We start from the raw sequence: 25656 nt of genomic DNA, 5'->3' as shown, positions 1-25656 counted from the left end.
GGGTAAAGATCAGATTTCGGCGTCCGTTTGGGAGTCGCGGGTAGTGGCCCCGTTCAACCTGAAGGCTTTAGTACATTGCCCAGCGACCTCTCTCCCTTCAAATATATTCTGTTTGTCCACTTTTAGGAATATAATAATAGCATGGCAGAGGTTGAGTACAGAGCTAGATTATTCGCCGTATCTCTCACAATATCTACCCATATGTGGTAATCCCAATTTTTGCCCTGGACTCTCAAATCAGATATTTAAAGATTGGGATCTGAAAGGCTTAAAAGCCATGAGTCAATTTTTGGGACCAGATGGATATCTACTAACTTATACCAAAATAAATACATTTATAAATTTAGTCTAGGGGCGCGGGAATTTTATGCCTACCTTCAAGTCAGGCATTTCTTACAGGAATTGGACAATAACTTCGGGAACAATTGGTCTTTGGGTGAATTACAGTCCAGGATTTCCTTGTATGCATCTGGGAAATTTAAAATTTCCCCGTTATACCAACTTGTAATTCAGAAATCTTCGGATTTACAGGTAGACGAGATGATTTTTAAATGGTCTACTCAATTCCCAGATATAGATGAGCAAACTATTGTTGGAAGTTTTAAAATTATTCAACAGAACTGGGTCCCTACCACCTGGAGAGAATCTCAGATAGAAATCGGGCTCAAGAGGTACATCACCCCAGGTTTGCTTTCCAAATGGTATAACGCAAGTGTTCTATGCTCTAGATGCTCGATGATGGATGCAGACTTATTCCATTGTCTGTGGGGTTGTCCAAAAAAGTGACAATTCTGGAGTAAGATCTCATATTGGATGAGCACCGTTTTAAAATTGTAGCATGAGTTATCTCCCATTGAGATTTTCTTTCTTATGAGATATCAAGGACTTAAAAAAAACTATCTCCTTATAAACACAATAATACTCACGGGGCGCAATCTCATCCTTAAACTATGGAAGTCACGTTCGGCACCCACATTGGTTCAACTTAAAGCGGCCGTAGTTAGCCAATTCACAACAGAGCAGTTTAACATGCCTTTTCCGTATGATCAATTCTTGCCGGCGTTCTTCAGAAAATGGGAGAAATTTATAAGATCCCTGCCTCCAGCATATAAAAAAAAAATGATTAAACCATTCAGGGAATCCGATTTCATTTTGACTAATATTTTGGCAGGATATTTTCCTGGGGATTGGGCAGGAGACCCGGAGTGAGGGGTTTGCGGGGGGGGGGGGGGGCAGGGGCGGGACGAGATGGTGTTCCTTTTTTTTGTTGTTGTTGTTGTTGTTGTTTGTTACGTATTTAGTGGTTATTTTGGTTGACTGATTAATGTGTACTGTTTTTGGTCGGTTTAGCCCGCACTGATCTGTAAGTTGCATCTACGTAGGCAGAAGTACTTGGGGGTTTTATGGAAAAAGGGGAGAGAACAGAGAAAAAAACCTTAGTGCTCGATTGATCAAGAGGAGATAGGGGAAGGGAGGGGACGAGAGGGGATCACAGGAGAGAGGAGTATAGGCATAATGGGCCGAGTGTGTTGGAATCGATTACTTGTACCCGAGGCTGTGTGCTATTTATATTAATCTGTAATTAGCATAATCAGGGCACTGGATTATACATATGCTATCTCGGTTGAGCCAGTTAGCGACCGCTATGTAATTGGACGCATTATATTTTCCTCTTATGCTTCATGTCTCCGGGATTTAGTACATACAGTAAATGACTTGACACTGAAATGTTGAGATAGTTAGTAATCGCTATGTGGAGACAGTGACTGGTATGTATTTTGATATAGCATATTTCTGTTTTACTCTTTCTCGTTTTTGTGTTTTATTACATTTTGTAAAATCCCAGAGTGTGAAATATATGTTTTGTTATTATCTTTTGATACAAATAAAATTAAAAAAAAAAAAAAAAAAAAAAAAAAAAGACTGCCCTCTGGGCAGGCTTATCAACTAGTATTAAATAATCATATATGTATAAAGAAATATATATTTGAAAATAAAAATAACATTTTCTTCTATGTTATGTTGTATGTCTAACACAGTGTTGGTTAGTGCGCAAGCAGTAAGTGTAAGTTTTTTTTTTTGTTTTTTTTTAAAACTTTTTATTTGAGGATTGAGATAAGGCATACAAGTAATATAAATCGATGTAACATAACAGTGAAGGAAAATATATCACATTGTATAACATTTTTACACAGAGTATATTCCTAAAAGTAAAATTCACAGGTGTAGTAGTTAAATCAAGTGCCTACTGTTCTTTACCCTCCTGAATGGCACATGAAGTCACTTTTGGACTCCGTAAATATGGATTAGAGTTAAAGGAGGTTTTTACCAACAAAAAAGACCACTTTTTTACCAACAAAAAATGATATCCTCACTTTATATCCCTAATTAGAACTGAAAAAACAAAGTGCATACTGTATATACTTGAAACAACTTGAGATATTTCACATTGCGATTATATGGGGTGAATATTATATAGAGAAACGAGAATTTTGACACACACATACCTGGGATATTTTAATATGGGAGATAGTACAAAGGAGGTTATGAGTCACAACCCAGGATGTGTCAAAAACTGAGTGGGAGCTTAACTAAGCTAAGTATTAACTCAAAGGACCTGTTGTTAAGGTGTAGGGGGTAACAAACCAAATTTAGAGTGTGACCTCTATGTAGATACTTGACGAATGTTATATAGCACTGGGGGATAATATTGAGTGCCCATGAATTTGCTCTCATATATATCTAGCCGGCTTAAGAATGAGATATGACAAGGTATATAGGCTAAAATACTCCACCAATGTAGCATGTATAAAATAAGCAGCACCTCAATTAATAAAATCAATGATAGAACTAAACAAGCAATTACCCTGCTCCAATTTTATAAAAAAAAACAGTAGATCTCATACATGTCCAAATATAGTATTTCTATCTAATAGCTAGGGTCTCATAACTAGTTAATAAGTTAATAGGGGGTCAAAGAGAACATAAGCCAATATGTGAGCCCAAAAGACAGGTAGTAATACTGAGAAAGCTACTTATAGTGGTTTAACAGCACGCTGACACATGTTCACTACAAACCACGCTGGAAAGCTCTCAGCTTACACCTGAGCACTGAGGTGGGCAAGTGAGTCATAGAAGGTTATGCAGCCATGTCCCAAATTGGAGCAAAAAATATACCGCAGTGTCTAAGCAGATAATGTCCCCCGTACCTCAGGCTTAGTGCCGTCATTAGGGTTCATTTGTATTAGTCATTTTTCGGCAAAATAAAGAGACCCCGCAATGAGAATAATTATGCAGGAGAGCAGACTCGCTGTTTATCAGTAGGCAGCCTGAAGGATGTTATTATTGCAAGGGAGGAATCTCTCACCATTTACATAGAATTAGATCAGCCGACTCCTGCTTTGACCCCTCTGACAACATACCCATGCTCTGTCCGTGGTGTCAGGTGGAACATCACACGCTGCTGCCTATCTGTGCTCTGTCGCATTTCTGGGCTCAGCTTGTAGATCAAGTACTCTGTCTTGGTGCGTAGATACCATGGAGCATCACACAGAGCTGCACAAACAGCGTGTAGGAACCGATAAGCCCCGCTACTCGCGGGCTGAACAAGAGGACCTGCTAGACTTGACTGCCGCTTCTCAGACGTGCCTCTCCTATCAATCTGGGTGAGTTTAGTTTCTGCTCCTACGCAGGGTCATGACCGATCCACCATTTTTAAGACTCCGACAGACCCCGCCAACACAGCGTCAGATATCCCACAGCATTCAGCATAAGTATGGCAGGCTGGGTCTTCGCACTCTCTCTCTCCCTGCAACGGTTTGCATTGTGTACTCGATAAGTACCAGGAGCTCCCGGTCAAAGGTTTAGCGGGAATCTCCCATCTTTCAAGGCTCCCTTTCCACCCTCCATTTTCCAATAAAGAGCTGTGTTCGCTTCGGGGCTCGGAGCAAAGCGGGGCAGTAGTCTCTTCTAGCGGGTTTTGCTGTTCCCAGCCTGGTTCCTCACCCACCGCAAGTATGGTTTCAGGTAACTTTGAGTAGCCAGTTGCGTGGATAGGAGTATAGACACTACCCCATTCCCTTGTTAGGTGGTCAGTAATGCTTTTAAGTTGGATGTCCAATAACTCAGCAAAAATAGCTATTAGCGGTTTTTCCATCCTATTGCTTTATATTTATAACTCTCTGTAGAGAAAACTTGCCCCGAAGAGCACTGGCTGCACAACAACGGTGCAGAAAATGTGGAGACAGATGAGGCTTCAGAAGTAAGGGAAGGCCTCAAAATTGTAAGTCCGGTACTGAGGGCTGAGAGGGCCACACCACAATCCAAAACCTTATCTCTTGGATGAAAGTGCCTTCAGTCGAGCTTTTCCACCTATCTGAGTATCTTAGTACCAATATGTCAGCTTAATTCTAGATAAAAGTGGTAAATAACCCAGGAGCTGAAGCTCAGTGCGACCTGTAAGATGGCCGCCGCCCGGAAGTCTCCGTAAGTTTTTTTTTAAACAGTGCTCTCCATTAAAGTCTGTTGGGAAAAGAAGTTAGTGTGCTCACGATATCTTAATTCCTGAAGTTAGCACGCATCTGGTTTCGCTTGTGTGCAAACATATTACTTTCAACTTGTAATATGTGGCCTAACCCGTCTGCGTTAAAAGTTTACTTTGGTGTGTGAGTGAAAGCACTAAAAAGCACACCACTTGTAATCTGCCCCATTGTATGTAAAACAGAGATCATAAAGAGCAGTCTGAACAGTTACATAAAGGTATGGGGCGATCAGATATCTGATCTGATATGGTTACAGGAAGTAACTGCAGAGTGAGGATTCTGATCTCATAGCAAGTTTTCTCTGTGAAAAAAATCACAAAAAGACAAAGGCGCCTCCTAGTGTAATACAGTTGGTGAAAGAGATTTGATAGGTAATCAAAAAGGTACTCACAAGTGGAGCAGCACCCAATTGTGCTAAATCAAACAGACTGGGATCTCACAGTGTCCCAGCTCACTGACACTGCAAGGAAACTGGTTTCTCCAATGTCTTGCCGGACTGACAGAGCTCAGACTCTCACAAAGAGGTTTACATAAAACCAAATTTTATTAATAAAATAAAAATCTCAGTGTCTCATGACACTAGATATTAAAAGAACAAGCAACGCGTTTCTCAGACTGCTGTCTGTTTCATCAGGCTTCTATTGATACAATGAGAGTACTGGCTTAAATAAAAACATATGACCAATCCCAGTTCATTAACACCTGACACACCCAACCAGGTGTACTAAGACCTAATTGGTCTCAATATAACCACTGACATAATAAACAAAATTGAATAACAATCTCTAAACATCTAAAAACATTTTAAAAAATTAATCATGAGAATGAGTATATATACATACACACACATAAATACATATATATATATATATATATATATATATATATATACATACACACATACACACATACATATATACACACAAGGGTTAACATAATGAGTCTATCCAATCTTGTGAACAAGGTCTTATCATAGACATATATATTCCTTTAAAATAAAATTACTAAAACTTGACCCACATTACCTCTGTATTAAAACTGTAAAAACAAAAGTCAAAATAAAATGTTAAAATCAATATATTTGTCAAAACGGAACCTATGTGCATTCTATGCTTAATTACAGATATGTATATAAATAGAAAGATATTAAGCAATGTGTGCATTATAATAATCTTATTTCCATTATTGCCTCTAATTATGACTTTTGACATATGTTTTTAAAAATACCTTTTTTCATTCAGATCAGCAATGTACAATTTGCTCTAAGTTTGTCTGATCCTAAGAGTGATTTACTTCCTGACACATGGTTTACTTCCTTATACATCATAAGTCACAGGGCCACTGAGGACCTATCATCAATTGTTAAGGGATGACCACAAAGCCAATCAGGGCTAGGCTAATACAGCCCACATGCATAGCATAGTTGTTATGTTTAGAAGGGGACAGCCTAATATGGGAAGAGTCCACAACCTGAGCCTACAAAAAAAATGTTAATTAATAAAAAATTGATTATACTATGTTCTTATTTATACAAATATGCGGCTGCTAGTGAGATACTATTAGACTCTAATATACATGTTGTTCTAAAAATAAGACCAAAAAGTGAAAGAAATGTGATAATAGTACAGGGCAATAAACTATAATGTGTGCAAATAACAGAGTAGATTTGCAACTTATAGAACTGTGATTTATAATGTGTGAGATTCAGTGCTAATAAATGTAACTAGACTTACTGAAAAATAGTCTAAATGTGTAAATGTGTTTACATGTGAAAAAAAAAAAAAAAAAATCCGGGTAGAGTCCACAACCTGGACCTACATTGCATTATTATTTTGAAAAACTATCCTTTTGAGTATTCTAATAGATATAAAAGTGTATTTAGAAGTATATTGACATTGAACAGTTGTGAAAATATAACTGTGAAAATATATAGTATATCATATATATGATTAAAGTGTTTAGCAGTGAAATTAATGAAACTAGTAAAATACTAGTATCTATTATAAATGTGTTATATAGGTAACAGCAGAACTAAAAAAATAAAAAAAATAATAATAAATAAAATAATAAATATGTGGTTACGTGAAAGTGGATTATTGAAACAAACTAATATAAATATGATGGTTACCTAAAAGTGTGTGGTTTGTGACCCAAAAAAAAAAAAAAAAAAAAAAAAAATTGGCCAGTATAGCAAACCATATAATAATTTCAATTTCATAAGGGGCAAAATAAACCCTAGCAATTATATATGTACTAATGTACACACAACTTCAAAGAACCATGCATACAGGCATTCCAACAGGCACATATAAACATATATACTGTTACTAAACATATAACCAAATACTCACATAAGAAGTATACGATACATCCATACCTAAGAGCATATACAATAACTTACATGGAACATAAACAAAACATCCATACCCAAGTATATATACACATACATACATATAAACATACACACATATATTTACACAACATGCGGATGTATATGTAGATGAAGAACCCGAATATGACATGTATATATAGTGTGAATATTATTTCTTGCAAGGTTGTTGCATGCAATAAAGAAAATAATAAGGCACATGTTCACAAGATGTACAATGTATCTCATATAGATGAATACTAAAAAGCAGACATATCTATATTCTCATTGAGACCTGCTGGAAACAGTGTGTTAAATTTATAAATCCAGTAGGTCTCTCTCTGACAGAGATTTTTGAACCTATTAATACCTTTTTTGTAATGAATCCTCTCTAGTGGTGTTATTCGAAACTGGCATTTCTTTCCTATATGGCATTTGTTGTGGTGTCTAGATACACTGTGTTTAGGGCTTTTTTTGACTATATTTCTATAGTGTTCACCCCATCTGCTTCTGATATTACGTATGGTCCTGCCTAAATATTGTGCCCCACAAATGCAGGTAAGAAGATATATTACATAGTTAGAACCACAATCTAACCTTTCTCTTAGTTGATACGTATAACCCGAGGTAGAAGAGGTGGCACTAGTGGTCCCATGGGTCACATATTTGCACATATTGCATCGTCTCTTCCCACATCTAAAGGATCCTTTACTATAGTTATTATTAACCGCAGTTCCATGGCAGATATATAGACGACCTTATTATCATCTGGAAAGGGTCCATTGACTCAGCGAGAAATTTTGCTTTAAATTTAAACACAAATTCATTTGGTTTTTCCTTCACCCACAAAATTCATCCAGATGAAATTGAGTATTTGGATATAGTCCTTACATGGGACATCAATAATAGGGTTCAATCAAAAACTTATTTTAAACAAGTGGATAGTAATAATTTTTTGGATTACCGTAGCAATCACCTTAGCAGCTGGAAGAAGAATATACCTTTCAGCCAGTTTAGGCGCATTAAGCGCAACTGCACACTTTTGGAAACATATGATGAACAATCACTGGTTTTGAAAAATAGATTTCTGGAAAAGGGATATCCATTATCACTCATTGAAGAAAGCTATATGAGAGCTAGAGAACTAGAGAGAGAAGATATTCTCAATCCCCCCCAAAAAACTAACTGCAGTAAAAAGACTAGCCAAAGAAAAAACATCTCATTTATTACCAATTACAATTCCAACTATAAAGTTATAAAAAGGATAATCAACAAACACTGGTACCTGCTTAAAAAGGATCCTATCCTTAAAGGGATACTAGATGACTCACCTAGTGTAACGTTCAGAAGAGCCCCTACAATTAAGCAAAAGATAGCCCCAAACAAAATAATAATGTCAAAAAGAGTATCCAAAATTGGAACTGCGGTTAATAATAACTATAGTAAAGGATCCTTTAGATGTGGGAAGAGACGATGCAATATGTGCAAATATGTGACCCATGGGACCACTAGTGCCACCTCTTCTACCTCGGGTTATACGTATCAACTAAGAGAAAGGTTAGATTGTGGTTCTAACTATGTAATATATCTTCTTACCTGCATTTGTGGGGCACAATATTTAGGCAGGACCATACGTAATATCAGAAGCAGATGGGGTGAACACTATAGAAATATAGTCAAAAAAAGCCCTAAACACAGTGTATCTAGACACCACAACAAATGCCATATAGGAAAGAAATGCCAGTTTCGAATAACACCACTAGAGAGGATTCATTACAAAAAAGGTATTAATAGGTTCAAAAATCTCTGTCAGAGAGAGACCTACTGGATTTATAAATTTAACACACTGTTTCCAGCAGGTCTCAATGAGAATATAGATATGTCTGCTTTTTAGTATTCATCTATATGAGATACATTGTACATCTTGTGAACATGTGCCTTATTATTTTCTTTATTGCATGCAACAACCTTGCAAGAAATAATATTCACACTATATATACATGTCATATTCGGGTTCTTCATCTACATATACATCCGCATGTTGTGTAAATATATGTGTGTATGTTTATATGTATGTATGTGTATATATACTTGGGTATGGATGTTTTGTTTATGTTCCATGTAAGTTATTGTATATGCTCTTAGGTATGGATGTATTGTATACTTCTTATGTGAGTATTTGGTTATATGTTTAGTAACAGTATATATGTTTATATGTGCCTGTTGGAATGCCTGTATGCATGGTTCTTTGAAGTTGTGTGTACATTAGTACATATATAATTGCTAGGGTTTATTTTGCCCCTTATGAAATTGAAATTATTATATGGTTTGCTATACTGGCCAATTTTTTTTTTTTTTTTTTTGGGTCACAAACCACACACTTTTAGGTAACCATCATATTTATATTAGTTTGTTTCAATAATCCACTTTCACGTAACCACATATTTATTATTTTATTTATTATTATTTTTTTTATTTTTTTAGTTCTGCTGTTACCTATATAACACATTTATAATAGATACTAGTATTTTACTAGTTTCATTAATTTCACTGCTAAACACTTTAATCATATATATGATATACTATATATTTTCACAGTTATATTTTCACAACTGTTCAATGTCAATATACTTCTAAATACACTTTTATATCTATTAGAATACTCAAAAGGATAGTTTTTCAAAATAATAATGCAATGTAGGTCCAGGTTGTGGACTCTACCCGGATTTTTTTTTTTTTTTTTTCACATGTAAACACATTTACACATTTAGACTATTTTTCAGTAAGTCTAGTTACATTTATTAGCACTGAATCTCACACATTATAAATCACAGTTCTATAAGTTGCAAATCTACTCTGTTATTTGCACACATTATAGTTTATTGCCCTGTACTATTATCACATTTCTTTCACTTTTTGGTCTTATTTTTAGAACAACATGTATATTAGAGTCTAATAGTATCTCACTAGCAGCCGCATATTTGTATAAATAAGAACATAGTATAATCAATTTTTTATTAATTAACATTTTTTTTGTAGGCTCAGGTTGTGGACTCTTCCCATATTAGGCTGTCCCCTTCTAAACATAACAACTATGCTATGCATGTGGGCTGTATTAGCCTAGCCCTGATTGGCTTTGTGGTCATCCCTTAACAATTGATGATAGGTCCTCAGTGGCCCTGTGACTTATGATGTATAAGGAAGTAAACCATGTGTCAGGAAGTAAATCACTCTTAGGATCAGACAAACTTAGAGCAAATTGTACATTGCTGATCTGAATGAAAAAAGGTATTTTTAAAAACATATGTCAAAAGTCATAATTAGAGGCAATAATGGAAATAAGATTATTATAATGCACACATTGCTTAATATCTTTCTATTTATATACATATCTGTAATTAAGCATAGAATGCACATAGGTTCCGTTTTGACAAATATATTGATTTTAACATTTTATTTTGACTTTTGTTTTTACAGTTTTAATACAGAGGTAATGTGGGTCAAGTTTTAGTAATTTTATTTTAAAGGAATATATATGTCTATGATAAGACCTTGTTCACAAGATTGGATAGACTCATTATGTTAACCCTTGTGTGTATATATGTATGTGTGTATGTGTGTATGTATATATATATATATATATATATATATGTATTTATGTGTGTGTATGTATATATACTCATTCTCATGATTAATTTTTTAAAATGTTTTTAGATGTTTAGAGATTGTTATTCAATTTTGTTTATTATGTCAGTGGTTATATTGAGACCAATTAGGTCTTAGTACACCTGGTTGGGTGTGTCAGGTGTTAATGAACTGGGATTGGTCATATGTTTTTATTTAAGCCAGTACTCTCATTGTATCAATAGAAGCCTGATGAAACAGACAGCAGTCTGAGAAACGCGTTGCTTGTTCTTTTAATATCTAGTGTCATGAGACACTGAGATTTTTATTTTATTAATAAAATTTGGTTTTATGTAAACCTCTTTGTGAGAGTCTGAGCTCTGTCAGTCCGGCAAGACATTGGAGAAACCAGTTTCCTTGCAGTGTCAGTGAGCTGGGACACTGTGAGATCCCAGTCTGTTTGATTTAGCACAATTGGGTGCTGCTCCACTTGTGAGTACCTTTTTGATTACCTATCAAATCTCTTTCACCAACTGTATTACACTAGGAGGCGCCTTTGTCTTTTTGTGATTTTTTTCACAGAGACAACTTGCTCTTAGATCCTGATTTCCCTGACAAAGCAGCTGACTCCAGTCATCATCTGTGTTCCTGATCATTGACCATCCTGGTATTTGATCACATTCATCATTTGGGACTATACCCACCCCAATTGGGACATTTACCATCTATATAACATTGCAGAAGAAGACAGCATTTCCAGATAAGAACCTTTCAGGAATTTCTTATTACTGTATTTGTTATTATTTGTGTTGTATCCTATGTTTCTCATAGTACCATATTTATAAGAATTGTTTCTTTTTTGTTTACATTATTCCGTATAGTATATTTTATTATAGTTATTATATGTAATATCTTGTTCTCTTCTCTCTTAGCCTATTTACATAATAATCATATAAGGTCCTGTGCGCCCCCTAGTAGTAACACGCCCTTAGTGTTACTGATTGTTTATTCTGATCTCATGTAGGTTAAGGCTGCAGGTTTAGTGGGGTGATTTGATGTTGGCGTTCACCTGACAGAGGGGCTGGCGGGCCAGGAGTTTTAGCTGATATTGGTATGTAAATGCCTGAGGGGTTTTAGGGTGAGTGTATTGTCTGATGTTGGTATGTAACTGATTTAGGGGTTCTAGGGTGAGTGAATTATCTGATGTTGGTATGTAGCTGACTGAGGGATTTTAGGGTGAGTGTATAGTCTGATTTGGTATGTTGCTGACTGAGGGGTTTTAGGGTGAGTGTATAATCTGATCTTGGTATGTTGCTGACTGAGGGGTTTAAGGGTGAGTGTATAATCTGATGTTGGTATGTAGCTGACTAAGGGGTTTTATGGTGAGTGTATAATCTGATGTTGGTATGTAGCTGACTGAAGGGTTTTAGGGTAGTGTATAATCTGATTTTGGTATGCTGCTGGTTTAGCGGTTTTAGGGTGAGTGTATAGTCTGATGTTGGTATAATGTTGACTAAGGGGTTTTAGGGTAAGTGTAGTGTCTGATGTTGCTAACTGAGGGGTTTTAGGGTGAGTGTATAATCTGATGTTGGTATGTAGCTGACTGATGGGTTTTAGGGTGAGTGAATAATCTGATGTTAGTATGCTGCATACTGAGGTGTTCTAGTGTGAGTGTATAATCTGATGTTGGTATAATGCTGACTAAGGGTTTTTAGGGTGAGTGTATAGTCTGATGTTGGTATGTTGCAGACTGATGGGGTTTAGGGTGAGTGAATAATCTGATGTTAGTATGCTGCATACTCAGGTGTTCTAGGGTGAGTGTATAATCTGATGTTGGCATAATGCTGACTAAGGGGTTTTAGAGTGAGTGTATAGTCTGATGTTGGTATGTTGCTGACTGAGGAGTTTTAGGGTGAGTGTATAATCTGATTTTAGTATGTAGCTGGCTAATAGGTTTTAGGGTGAGTAAATACTCTGATGTTAGTATGCTGCATACTGAGGTGTTCTAGGGTGAGTGTATAGTCTGATGTTGGTATTTTGCTGACTGATGGGTTTTAGGGTGAGTGAATAATCTGATGCTAGTATGCTGCATACTGAGGTGTTTTCTTGGGTGAGTGTATAATCTGATGTTGGTATGCTGCTGACTGAGGGGTTTTAGGGTGAGTGAATAATCTGATGTTAATATGCTGCATACTGAGGTGTTTTCTTGGGTGAGTGTATAATCTGATGTTGGTATGCTGCTGACTAAGGGGTTTTAAGGTGAGTGTATCATCTGAGTGACCTCAGAGCCCTGAATTGTACTCCTAATTCGTTAGCGATTAACGGTATAACCTGTACTTTACTTCACCTATTCATTTTGCAAAATGTTTTATACTTTTATCTAAGTCTTTAAAATGCACAAAAACCTCACACTTCAGTTTCTTCAGCCAGTAGACAAATATAATAGAGTTTTACTCACTTATCTGCTGCTTGTAAGTTACTTGTGTGAATAAAATTTTCCTGTAGTCTGTTAAAATTTTAAAATCTCTTCCCCTTGATTTATGATTTGGTTATCTGCTTCTGTGTCACATGACAAAGAGCAAGGGAGTTTATAGATTATCACTGTGCACATAACCTGAGTGTCACAGTACATGAACATTCATTTATGTCTTGTTTGTTGTTTCCAGTTCTCTATCAACCTGTATTAAATGCTGTCTATGATTAGACTTTAAATTTACAAGAGAACGTGAGCCTAAAGAATGATTCTCTCAAGCACATTATATTACCTCACTATTCTACTACTTACAAACATTCTGCAATTTGTGGGCTTTTTCCTGAATAGGGAACCATATCTCACTAGCCCTTATTCCTTTGTTTGTACCCTCATTTCTCTACAGGCCCCATGGGATACCATCCCAGTATTCCCAAACACCATCCATTGTTTATACCAGTACTTTGTGGGCATTAGAAGGATGGGAGGGGCAGGGCACAAGCATGTCATTGGCTTGGCAAAGTTGGGCATTTAATTGGTAGTCTCTAGAAACCTCCCAACTAATGACAAGTCAGCCAAGTCCAGGATGGTTGGGAGGTCTTAATATTTCAGCCCATATTCTGGAATTGCCCTGTAAATTTCAGAAGTGCTTCCAGCACATATCACCTTTCCTTTCCAGATGGGGATGTAGATTGTAGTAATTCTTTAACCCAGGAAGAGATGAGGAAGACATTATATACTCCATTCCTTGCTGCAGGCCCATAGAGAAAAGAACACACCTGGACAGTATCTATCCAACAACCTGTCCAGAGAACAAAGCATAAGGAAAGACTGAAGGCAAAGCACATCTCATTTAGTAAATGTACTTACCTATCATTGTCTCTAAAATTCTGCCTGGGCAGGATAGAAGGGGATGTGATATGGTAGATTTTCTAATACCTAAATACAACTGACTCATTTCAGGAGCTTTTAAATAGGGCTAAGTGCCATGGCAAGAATAAGAGATTACAGCAGATTATGTTACGGTCAGTTTTTCAACATCAAGATTTTTATAAGTATATGTATAACTTTGTGACACTGCTGCAAACACAGCTGACTTATAGTGGTCAAGATAATTGCTTACCTTACTATGCTCTCATGAAACGTGGGTGAGTTTCAAAGTATAGCAACATACTTGTCAAATGTGGAAATAAATGATTTAACATATTTATCACAATCAAGAAGGATTGTAAGGCTGGCAAAACTTTGGTCAGTGTTGTAAAAATGTCTTAAAACTCAAGGAAAAGTAATTGTCAAGAGCTGAAATATTGTGGCCTAATAAAAATGTAATTAGGTAACCAAAGAGATAATTTGGTAAAATAAAAGGGATATATGTAAAGGAACTGGTGTAGAGGCAAATGGTTTATAAATACTATTTATGTATCAGAATGGAATTAGTTTAAGAGTTTCCTGCAATTGAGGACCTATTCAACAGAAGGCCCTAGTGCAAACTCAGAAGTGAGCAAAAACAATAATACACATGTTGCTCTGGTAATGATTTTGAGAATAGATATATAGATAATAGATAAAAGATATATATATATATATATATATATATATATATATATATATATATATATATATATATATATATATATATATACTGATAGATAGATTTCTAGCCATAATAATTTTTAGTCAGGGTGTAATGTAAATTTTTTTATGGCATTTCCAAAGTAAATGTTCACCTGGGCTTGCAAACTTGTAAAATCATATAGGTGGATTGAATTAGCACATGTGTATTAAGTATACATTAGAGAAGTGATATATCTTTATATATATATATATATATATATATATATATATATATACAGTATGTATATATAGTTAAGTCACCTGCTCCCCTAACAGATACTCAAAAAGTGCTTACTCCCCCAAATCTGCCGCACTAGGCAAGTGCCTTGTTTGCCTAGGCCAAAATATGCCTGTGTATTAAACCTTTAACTGCTGAGCCATTTCCACTCCATGTGACCACTGCCAAACTATTTTGCAGTTTTTTTATGCTGTTTATATTTAGGCCCTAATGTAGGTTATTTTCAGTACCCACACATATATATGGGGTTTTTTCTGGAGACCCAAAACAATCACATTTATAACATTTTATGTATATATCATGATACGTAAGAAACCAGCAACTAAAAGTTTGAAAAAAGGGATTTTCTTAATTTTAATTAACAACATTATAAACAATAGTGTGTATATGTGTTTTTTTTTCCCAGTTAAACAGTATTGTTACGGTTACCCTTAGTCTCGCTGAGAGATGGACCGCTTAGTAGCCTGGATCCCTATTGCTAAAGAGGGGAGAAGCTGCTTTCCATAGTATTCTATATGAGTCTCGCAAATATAGAATAATCTCCCTTAGCTGCAGTACAGCTAGGATACCCTTCTGCCCACAAAAACGAGTCAACAAGAACTCAGGACTGGGATGCTCAGCCTGCTTTTTATTAAGGTTACATGCACACAGGGCACTCCCAGGGGGAGAGGGGGGGAAGCACAAAATCCCCCATCACACATTTAGATAGAGAGCACTGTCTTTTGACAGGCCACAATAGGATTACAGTACTTAAGATAACAAGTTTACAAGTTCATCTTATCAATTAGCAGTCTGGCTCCAGAGGTGATTAGACAATGGGATTTGTTATCACTAAACTTAGAGCTGAAGCCAGCAAACGTGTATTTAGGCAATAGTTTCTAAAAGCTGAAAAAAAAGAGTTAACTCTTTATGAAATGATACTTGTTACGGTTTTCTTGGAGCCCTTCTTAGGCGCTGGCTTGCTGGTTCAGGCATTGCTGCTGGGAAATAAGCTCTTCACAACAAAATAACTAATGCTTCTGTAACAGTGCTCCCTTTCTGTGGAACACTCTGGCAGACACGGTCTGACCCCTTTTCGGGGCAGACTAAGGCTGTCCAGACCGCTGGTTATGCGGGGCTGAGGTCGGTTTGTCTGGACAACCCGTCGGCGTTGCCATTCTGTTTCCCAGGTCTGTAAGTAATGGTGAAATTGAAGGGTTGCAACGATAAGCTCCAACGTAATAGCCTGCCGTTATCTCCAGAGACCCGGTTCAGCCACACCAACGGGTTATGGTCGGTGACCAGAGTGAACTCCTGACCATATAAATAGGGAGTCAATTTCTTTAATGCCCACACCAAAGCCAAACACTCCTTTTCGACCGCTGCATAGCTGACTTCGCGGGGCAGGAGCTTCCGGCTGATGTAGGCAACTGGATGCTCCCCTCCATCTTCGCCTACTTGGCTGAGGACGGCTCCCAGCCCGAACATGGAAGCATCTGTATGGACGATAAAACGTTTGTTAAGGGCTGGGGCCGCCAAGACAGGAGCGTTAATTAGAGCATTTTTGAGAGCCTGGAAAGCCGTTTCACAGTGGGGAGACCACAGGACCTGTCGAGGTAAGTTCTTCTTGGTCAAGTCAGTCAGGGGTTTGGCAAGTGTGCTGTAGTCTGGTACGAACCGTCTATAGTACCCTGCCGTGCCCAGGAAGGCTAGGACCTGAGTCTTAGTGATGGGGGTGGGCCAATTGGCGACAGCTTCTATTTTGGCCGGCTCTGGTCGCTGCTTTCCACACCCCACCCGGTGACCCAGGTACTGTACCTCGGCCATCCCAAAGTGGCATTTTTCTGGCTTCAGAGTCAGGCCAGCAGCCCGGATCTGATCCAGAACCATTCCCACATGAGCTAAGTGGTCCTCCCAGGACTCACTGTGGATCGCTATGTCGTCCAGGTAGGCGCAAGCAAAACTCTGGAAGCCATCCAGGAGCCTATCCACCAAGCGCTGGAATGTAGCTGGGGCATTCTTCATCCCAAACGGCATTACCCTAAACTGATATAAGCCGAATGGGGTGACGAATGCCGACTTGGGGATAGCCTCCGGGGCCAGGGGAATCTGCCAGTAACCTTTGCAGAGGTCAATAGTGGTCAGGTAATTTCCCCTGGCTATACGATCGAGTAGCTCGTCTACCCTGGGCATAGGGTAAGCGTCCGTCACGGTATTTTCATTGAGCCTCCGATAGTCTACGCAGAACCGGGTGGTCCCATCTTTCTTGGGCACCAAGACAACTGGGGAGGCCCAGGGACTATCGGAGGGCTCAATTACCCTGAGCTGGAGCATCTCATCGATCTCCTTCTTCATTCCTGTCCTAACTGCTTCGGGGATTCGGTACGGAGCCTGGCGCAAGGGAGCTTGTCCCGGAGTATCTACCTGGTGGGTGGTTAAAGTAGTGTACCCTGGCTTCGGGGAGAAGGTGAGGTGTTTGGACTGGAGGAGTTGGTTGAGCTGCTCCCTTTCAGTGGGGCTAAGTCGGTCCCCTATCTGAACCTGCGCCACTATACCTGTGGGGAGGCTCTTTTCTAATAGGTCTGGAATGGGTAAACTGTCGGGGTCTTCCTGAGGGGAACAACATACGGCCGTCACGTTCTCTGGTCGCTCAAAATATTCCTTGAGCATGTTTACATGGAATGTCTTTCTAAGATTGTTGTCGTGGCAGCTAGCTATCACATAAGTGGTGTCTCCCCTTTTCTCTACGATCTGGTAGGGACCCTGCCAGGACGCCTGCAATTTGTCTGTCTTCACCGGCTTAAGTACTAACACCTTTTGTCCTATGGTGAAGATTCTCTTTCGGGCCCCCCGATCGTACCATACTTTCTGTCTTCTCTGGGCCAACTGGAGATTAGCCCGCACGGATTTGGCTAATTGCTCCATTCGGTCCCTGAGTTCCAGCACGTATGGCACAATGGGGACACCATCAGCCTCCATCTCTCCCTCCCAGTGCTCCCGGATCAGGTTTAGGGGTCCCCGTACCTTTCTTCCGTAGAGCAACTCGAAGGGAGAGAACCCTGTCGTTTCCTGGGGCACCTCCCGATAAGCAAATAGGAGGTGCGGCAGGAAGCGTTCCCAGTCTCGGTATTCCTGAGTGAACGTCTTGAGCATTTGCTTGAGGGTCCCATTGAACCTCTCACACAGCCCGTTCGTCTGGGGGTGGTATGGGGAGCTCAGGAGGGACTTAATTTTGCAAACCTGCCAGAGTTGTTGGGTCAATTCAGCCGTAAATTGGGTGCCTCGGTCGGATAGGATTTCTTTTGGAAATCCTACCCGGGAGAACACCTGTACTAGTGCATTCGCTACCGTATCCGCTTGTATGTTGGATAGGGCGACAGCCTCTGGGTACCTGGTAGCGTAGTCCACTACGGTAAGAATGTATCGCTTACCGGAGGGACTAGGGGTAGCCAGTGGTCCCACTAGGTCAATAGCAACCCGGCTGAAGGGTTCCTCTACAATGGGCATATTTACTAGCTGGGCTTTAGGGTGATCGCCTCGCCTTCCTACTCGTTGACGCACATCGCAGGTGTTACAGTAAGTTCTAACGTCAGCATGCACCCCTGGCCAAAAGAACGTGTGGGTAATGCGGTGTAGGGTACGGGTAACGGCTAGGTGGCCTGCTAAGGGGATGTCATGGCCTATTTTGAGGATTTCTTGACGGTATTTGTGGGGCACTACCAGCTGTCGCCTACGCTGTCCCCTTTTCTCTGTCCAGCGGTATAGTTTCCCTTTTTCCCATAAGAATGTTTCGTTATCTGCCCCGCCCCCTCCGGTCTCTGCTCGTTCCCGGTACTTTTGTAAGGTCGGGTCAGTCTTAGACTCTGCCTCGAAAGCATCTGGGGTGTCCCAGGGTATGTAGCCTAACCTGTCAGGCAAGGTCGGGGTAGGTCTTACCTGTGTCTCCCGCACTGGTGAGAGCTCTCGCTCCGTCCGGGCTTGGGCCCGTGTAGTCACTGGGTCCGCCTCGTTGTTGCATACTGGAGCATAGGCAGAAGTCATGGGGCCCAAATTGTTGCCCAGTAGTACTTCGGCAGGTAAATTATCCATTAGGCCCACGTTCACAGCCCCCTTTCCCGCTCCCCAATCAAGATGCACTTTAGTTGTTGGAATTTTGTACACATCCCCCCCCCGCCACTCTAACGGCCACAGTCTGTCCGGATCGCTTGTGTTCTGGCACCAAATGACTCTGTACCAGCGTGATAGTAGCCCCTGTGTCTCGCAATCCCTCGGTAGATCGCCCCTCGAGCCATACCCTCTGCCGATGGTGCTGGCGGTTATCTGAGGCAGCATATACAGGGTCTGCCTCGTGAAGCGGCCCCACATATCCCTCCATAGGGGCCTCTTGGTTAACACAGAGGGCCCGGGCCGGACGATAGGACCCAGAGGGGTAATTATAATTCCTGGGTGTCTGGTGCGTATTAAGGGGGCAGCTAGCCATGAAATGCCCTGGTTGCTTGCATCGGTGGCAAGTCGGTCTGGGACGCTCAGAGCTGTTATTGGGTGGTCCTGAGTGTCGGACGGGCCCTGTGGGCACCGGGGCTCGGAATTCAGCACGAGGGGGTGCACGGTAAACCTCTCTGGGTTCGACCCGTGCTGGAGCTCGGTAGTTCATGGGTTCGTGAAGACGGGAGTCATAATGTTCATCGGCCAATTTGGCTGCTTCTTCTAAGGTAGAAGGCCGCCTGTCTCGCAGCCATTCCTTCCCTTGCTGTTCCATGCCATTATAAAAATGTTCTAAGAGAAACAATTGTAAAATTTCCTCCCCAGTCACCGCTTTACTTCCGCTCAGCCAGTGATTTGCCGCTCTACGCATTCGGTGCGCCCATTCCATATGGGTATCATTAGGCTTCTTTTCCGTGCCCCGAAACTGTCGGCGATACGTGTCCGGAGTTACAGCGTACCGTCGCAACAGTGTCTCCTTAACTAGCTCATACTGTGTCACTTCCTCAGCACCCAGAGTACGAAAGGCTTCCAGGGCTCGCCCGGATAGTTTCCCAGACAATATCGTGGGCCACTCTCTGTTGGGAATCTGGTGCAGGGCACATTGCCTTTCGAAGTCCGACAAATATTCATCAATCCCTGTCTCGCTCTCTAGGAAGGGTCGAAATGCCGCATAGGGTATCTTGGGCATCCCAGCATTTTCGACAGGGATGATTACCTGCGGGGCTTCAGCATTGCGATGTGCGTTCGCTAGGTTGAGTTCGTGGGCTCGAGTCTCTCGTATATCCTCGTCCGCCTCCGCCATCAACTGCTGTACCAATTCCATGGAGGGGTTCGGCCCGTATAATGAGAGCCTTTCCCGAACAATCCTGGTTTTTTCGTCACTAATCGTGGTCGGTGTTTCCGCCATTGTGAAGCTCTGATCCAGTTCGGTCAATTCTGCGATCAGCTCTCTCCTCGGCCGGTTGCTGGCGTACCCCCCTCTGCTTTCAAGTAAATCCTTTAGGGTTGTACGCTTCAATTTTTCGTAAGCGCTCTCCATCCGTTCTGTACCTCTCCTAGGAAATCCAGGAAAATCCCGCCGCTGCCGCCAAATGTTACGGTTACCCTTAGTCTCGCTGAGAGATGGACCGCTTAGTAGCCTGGATCCCTATTGCTAAAGAGGGGAGAAGCTGCTTTCCATAGTATTCTATATGAGTCTCGCAAATATAGAATAATCTCCCTTAGCTGCAGTACAGCTAGGATACCCTTCTGCCCACAAAAACGAGTCAACGCTGCGATTGAGGGTCAAACAAGAACTCAGGACTGGGATGCTCAGCCTGCTTTTTATTAAGGTTACATGCACACAGGGCACTCCCAGGGGGAGAGGGGGGGAAGCACAAAATCCCCCATCACACATTTAGATAGAGAGCACTGTCTTTTGACAGGCCACAATAGGATTACAGTACTTAAGATAACAAGTTTACAAGTTCATCTTATCAATTAGCAGTCTGGCTCCAGAGGTGATTAGACAATGGGATTTGTTATCACTAAACTTAGAGCTGAAGCCAGCAAACGTGTATTTAGGCAATAGTTTCTAAAAGCTGAAAAAAAAGAGTTAACTCTTTATGAAATGATACTTGTTACGGTTTTCTTGGAGCCCTTCTTAGGCGCTGGCTTGCTGGTTCAGGCATTGCTGCTGGGAAATAAGCTCTTCACAACAAAATAACTAATGCTTCTGTAACAAGTATAAAGAAGGGTTTAGCCTTATCAATAAGGTCTATTTTTTTGTAACTTTGATCTGCACATAGGTGCTCCCATGAGTCTCTGTGCAGATATTTTTTTTACTCTTATCACAGATATCATCTGACTATTAAAACGTATATAAGGGCTTTATTTTTAAGAGGGGCTTGTTGACTTATAAACAAGTGGTCTTAGTGTCTCTAGGCCTTTTTGATGGCTTGTTAGAGGGGCATGTATATGTTGTGCTTAAACACTTTTTCTTCTTATTTTTTTTTAAAAGTGTTTATACTTAAACCCCCAAGAGTATGAAATTATTCTTGGGGTGTGGGTCTTATAGGTTCCTTGGGCTTAAGGGAGCTGAGATTGAGGGGTTTGAATACCAACCTATATATAATCAAGGATATATATACTGTATTCCCCCCAAAAATAAAAAATAATAATTTATATATATATATATATATATATATATATATATATATATTTACACAGTGGGGCAAAAAAGTATTTAGTCAGCCACCAAATGTGCAAGTTCTCCTACTTAAGAAAATGAGAGAGGCCTGTAATTTTCATCATAGGTACACCTCAACTATGAGAGACAAAATGTGGAAACAAATCCAGACAATCACATTGTCTGATTTGGAAAGAATTTATTTGCATATTATGGTGGAAAATAAGTATTTGGTCAATATCAAAAGTTCATCTCAATACTTTGTTATATATCCTTTGTTGGCAATGACAGAGGTCAAACGTTTTCTGTAAATCTTCACAAGGTTATCACACACTGTTGCTGGTATGTTGGCCCATTCCTGCATGCAGATCTCCTCTAGAGCAGTGATGTTTTAGGGTTGTCGCTGGGCAACACGGACTTTCAACTCCCTCCAAAGGTTTTCTATAGGGTTGAGATCTGGAGACTGGCTAGGCCACTCCAGGACCTTGAAATGCTTCTTACGAAGCCACTCCTTCATTGCCCGGGCGGTGTGTTTGGGATCATTGTCATGCTGAAAGACCCAGCCATGTTTCATCTTTAATGCCCTTGCTGATGGAAGGAGGTTTGCACTCAAAATCTCACGATACATGGCCCCATTCATTCTTTCATGTACACGGATCAGTCATCCTGTTCCCTTTGCAGAGAATCAGCCCCAAAGCATGATGTTGCCACCCCCATGCTTCACAGTAGGTATGGTGTTCTTTGGTTGCAACTCAGCATTCTCTCTCCTCCAAACACGACGAGTTGTGTTTCTACCAAACAGTTCTACTTTGGTTTCATCTGACCATATGACATTCTCCCAATCCACTTCTGGAACATCCAAATGCTCTCTAGGATACTTCAGACGGCCCGGACATGTACTGGCTTAAGCAGGGGGACACGTCTGGCACTGCAGGATCTGAGTCCCTGGCGGCGTAGTGTGTTACTGATGGTTGCCTTTGTTAGGTTGGTCCCAGCTCTCTGCAGGTCATTCACTAGGCCCCCCTGTGTGGTTCTGGGATGTTTGCTCACACTTCTTGTGATCATTTTGACCCCACGGGGTGAGATCTTGTGTGGAGCCCCAGATCGAGTGAGATTATCAGTGGTCTTGTATGTCTTCCATTTTCTAATTATTGCTCCCACAGTTAATTTCTTCACACCAAGCTGCTTGCCTATTGCAGATTCAGTCTTCCCAGCCTGGTGCAGGTCTACAATTTTGTTTCTGGTGTCCTTCGACAGCTCTTTGGTCTTCACCATAGTGGAGTTTGGAGTGTGACTGTTTGAGGTTGTGGACAAGTGTCTTTAATACTGATAACAAGTTCAAACAGGTGCCATTACTACAGGTAATGAGTGGAGGACAGAGGAGCCTGTTAAAGAAGAAGATACAGGTCTGTGAGAGCCAGAAATCTTGCTTGTTTGTAGGTGACCAAATACTTATTTTCCACCATAATATGCAAATAAATTCTTTCCAAATCAGACAATGTGATTGTCTGGATTTATTTCCACACTTTGTCTCTCATAGTTGAGGTATACCTATGATGAAAATTACAGGCCTCTCTCATCTTCTTAAGTGGGAGAACTTGCACAATTGGTGGTTGACTAAATACTTTTTTGCCCCACTGTATATAACATATTCTACTATGTAAATAACATTGGAATGTCAAATATTCATCTTTCATGTTGGGTTAACACACTTGATAAAATGCAATCAGGTTAGCGCGACTTGGTTTAATTTTTACACTTTTCAAAACGCAATTGAAGTCTGAGGGGTCAATTTATGATAGTGCGGACAGACATGATTTGATGTAGCGTATCATGTTCGCCGCAAATGGCATTTATCATTGCACCAGCAGTTCTTTTGAACTGCTGGTGCAATGCCGCCCCCTGCAGATTCACGCCCAATGGGTCGCTAGCAGGGGGTGTCAATCAACCATATCGTATTTGATCGGGTTGATTTCTGTCCGCCGCCTCAGAGCAGGTTGACAAGTTATGGAGCAGCGGTCTTTAGACCGCTGCTTCATAAGTTCTTAGGCTCACCGGAAACACGGGGCATCAAGCTCTGTACGAAGCTTGATAAATTGACCCCTATGGGAGAATGTTAACGCTGTCACAATATTGTAACTTTGTCTTTTTGCTCGAGTCGGGTTAGCATGAGTGTGAAAACTTTTTACTTTCAACTTGTAATACGTGTGGTATCCAACAAACACAAAAAGCCGAAGTTGAGCTCAAAAAGTGTGTGAGTTGAAGCGATAAATAGCGCTCCACTCGTAATCTAGCCCTAAGTAAGAATAGCTCCCCATTTTGCATTGATCGTGCAAGACTATTTATACATGGTTAATACTATATGACGGATTTGATAAAAAGTTAACATTTAAAACAATTAAAGTTTTCACTTAGAAAAATGTATTGAACATAATATGGAGTCAGAAAAGATAAATCTTAATTACAAACATGTTGACAAAAGGCCACATTTAAATCTTTATTTTCTACTCTAGGTACGAGGTACAGCACATATCTAGGTATGAGGTACAGCACACATCTAGGGATGAGGTACAGCACACATCTAGGGATGAGGTACAGCACACATTTAGGTATAAGGTACAGCACACATTTAGGTATAAGGTACAGCACACATCTAGGTACGAGGTACAGCACACATCTGATATTTCTTGGGATTTCTAGTAGCTCCGTCCATTGGAATAAGATCAACGTCAGGAACACCCGGAGGATTACGAAATGTAAACTTCTGCAACAGTCTTGTAAAGAACAGAAACAGCTCCATTCTGGCTAAATTCTCCCCAGCACAAATTATTTGACCTGGCAAAAGTAAAAAGGTGAGATAAAGTGTCTAGCAAGTGCTTAAAAGGATATAAACATCTTAATTATGCATCGGAAAAAAAAAACGACAAAAAAAACTTTGCAATATACTTTCATTATCTCCCTTTTTCCTGTAATTTATCTCTAAAAATTACAGGTTTTCTAATTCTCAAAATTGTAACTTCACACTGCAGATATCTAAATTATAAGGTTGCAGAAGTTGTACGATAACGCAATGCAATTTTGCTAATAAAATGACACTGTCAACTACAAATTAGTTCCTTCAAATAATGCAAGTGATTGGTGAGCTTGGCCATTAAAAATGACTGGAGCCATGTTAATGTATTTGGAAAATGTTCACACTCTGTTGATATGTTAATCTATTTAAAGACAGCAGATGTTTTGTAATTACAGGGTGTTTTATGCTGATGATCAAAGTCTAAACCACTGTTATAAATGATAGTTTGTTTACTTGGTGCATAGAATGACACATAACTAACAACACTTATAATTAGGGAAAGGTTGTATCAGAACAAACTGTGTCCACTGTTATAAGTAAAATAAATGTAATGTTCAAAAGATTTCATATAGTTTCATCTAGATCTGAATGCCTGTGATGGCGACGACCGCAAGCCACATTCGTCAATTTTTGGTACCAGATATATTCTTGTGAAAGTGCAACATACTAAGCTCTTTGCATTTCAGAAATTGCTGAATGCGTCTTGTGACTGCCATTTTCGGCATTTGGATCAAACGGAAATAGCCGAATGCACATCGTCTAGTTTCATCTTATAATAACTGTTTTTAAACTTGCTGATCTTGCAATTTGGATAACAAGGCATGCCATTTTTTTTAAATAAATCTCCCTTTTTACACACATCTGTTGTTTGATAAAAGAAACGTGCAATACCTGCTGAAAATGGCATGAATGCGTCAGTCCGTACAAAATTCCCTTCAGAATCAAGAAAGTGTTGAGGGTAAAACTCATCTGGTTTCTCAAAATAATCCTTGTCTTGCAATACAGAAGTTAGCACTGGGAGAATGACGGTCCCCTAGAAAGTGTACAATAATGAGTATCTGAATGTTAAGTGCATTGGAACCCTTTGCAGTTAAAGGGACATAATACTCATATGCTAAATCACTTGAAACTGATTCAGTATAACTGTAAAAAGCTGACAGGAAAATATCACCTGAGCATCTTTATGTAAAAAAGGAAGATATTTTACCTCACAATCTCCTCAGCTCAGCAGAGTAAGTTCTGTGTAAAAAGTTATAATTCAGCTGTTGCTGAGCTGCAGGTAAAAAAAAAAAATATATGAAGAAATGAACAGCAGC

General features: G+C 39.9%; 2 protein-coding genes and 1 long non-coding RNA gene across 3 annotated transcripts in view; all 3 read right to left on the bottom strand.

The window, feature by feature from the left end:
- LOC128655971 (cytochrome P450 2K6) overlaps positions 1-5927 on the bottom strand; it is an 81310-nt gene extending 75383 nt beyond the window's left edge. Inside the window, exon 1 of the mRNA XM_053709589.1 lies at positions 5769-5927. Within this exon, the coding sequence (XP_053565564.1) occupies positions 5769-5778 (10 nt within the window). The 5' untranslated portion in view covers positions 5779-5927. The remainder of the gene's footprint in view (positions 1-5768) is intronic.
- The window catches only part of LOC128656941 (uncharacterized), a 239146-nt gene that overhangs the window by 143859 nt on the left and 69631 nt on the right, over positions 1-25656 (bottom strand). Inside the window, 2 exon segments of the mRNA XM_053711133.1 lie at positions 24162-24321; positions 25232-25373. Of these exon segments, the coding sequence (XP_053567108.1) occupies positions 24162-24321; positions 25232-25373 (302 nt within the window).
- On the bottom strand, positions 23971-25472 carry LOC128655975 (uncharacterized). The gene is made up of 2 exons (XR_008401952.1): positions 25232-25472; positions 23971-24321 (listed from the first exon to the last, which is right to left on the bottom strand). It is a non-coding gene; the product is annotated as an uncharacterized LOC128655975 (long non-coding RNA).

The sequence above is a fragment of the Bombina bombina genome, chromosome 4, assembly GCF_027579735.1.
Source record: "Bombina bombina isolate aBomBom1 chromosome 4, aBomBom1.pri, whole genome shotgun sequence".
Taxonomy (NCBI): Eukaryota; Metazoa; Chordata; class Amphibia; order Anura; family Bombinatoridae; genus Bombina; species Bombina bombina.
Note: the sequence above shows the minus strand (reverse complement) of the source record. Positions and strands in the feature narration are given on the sequence as shown.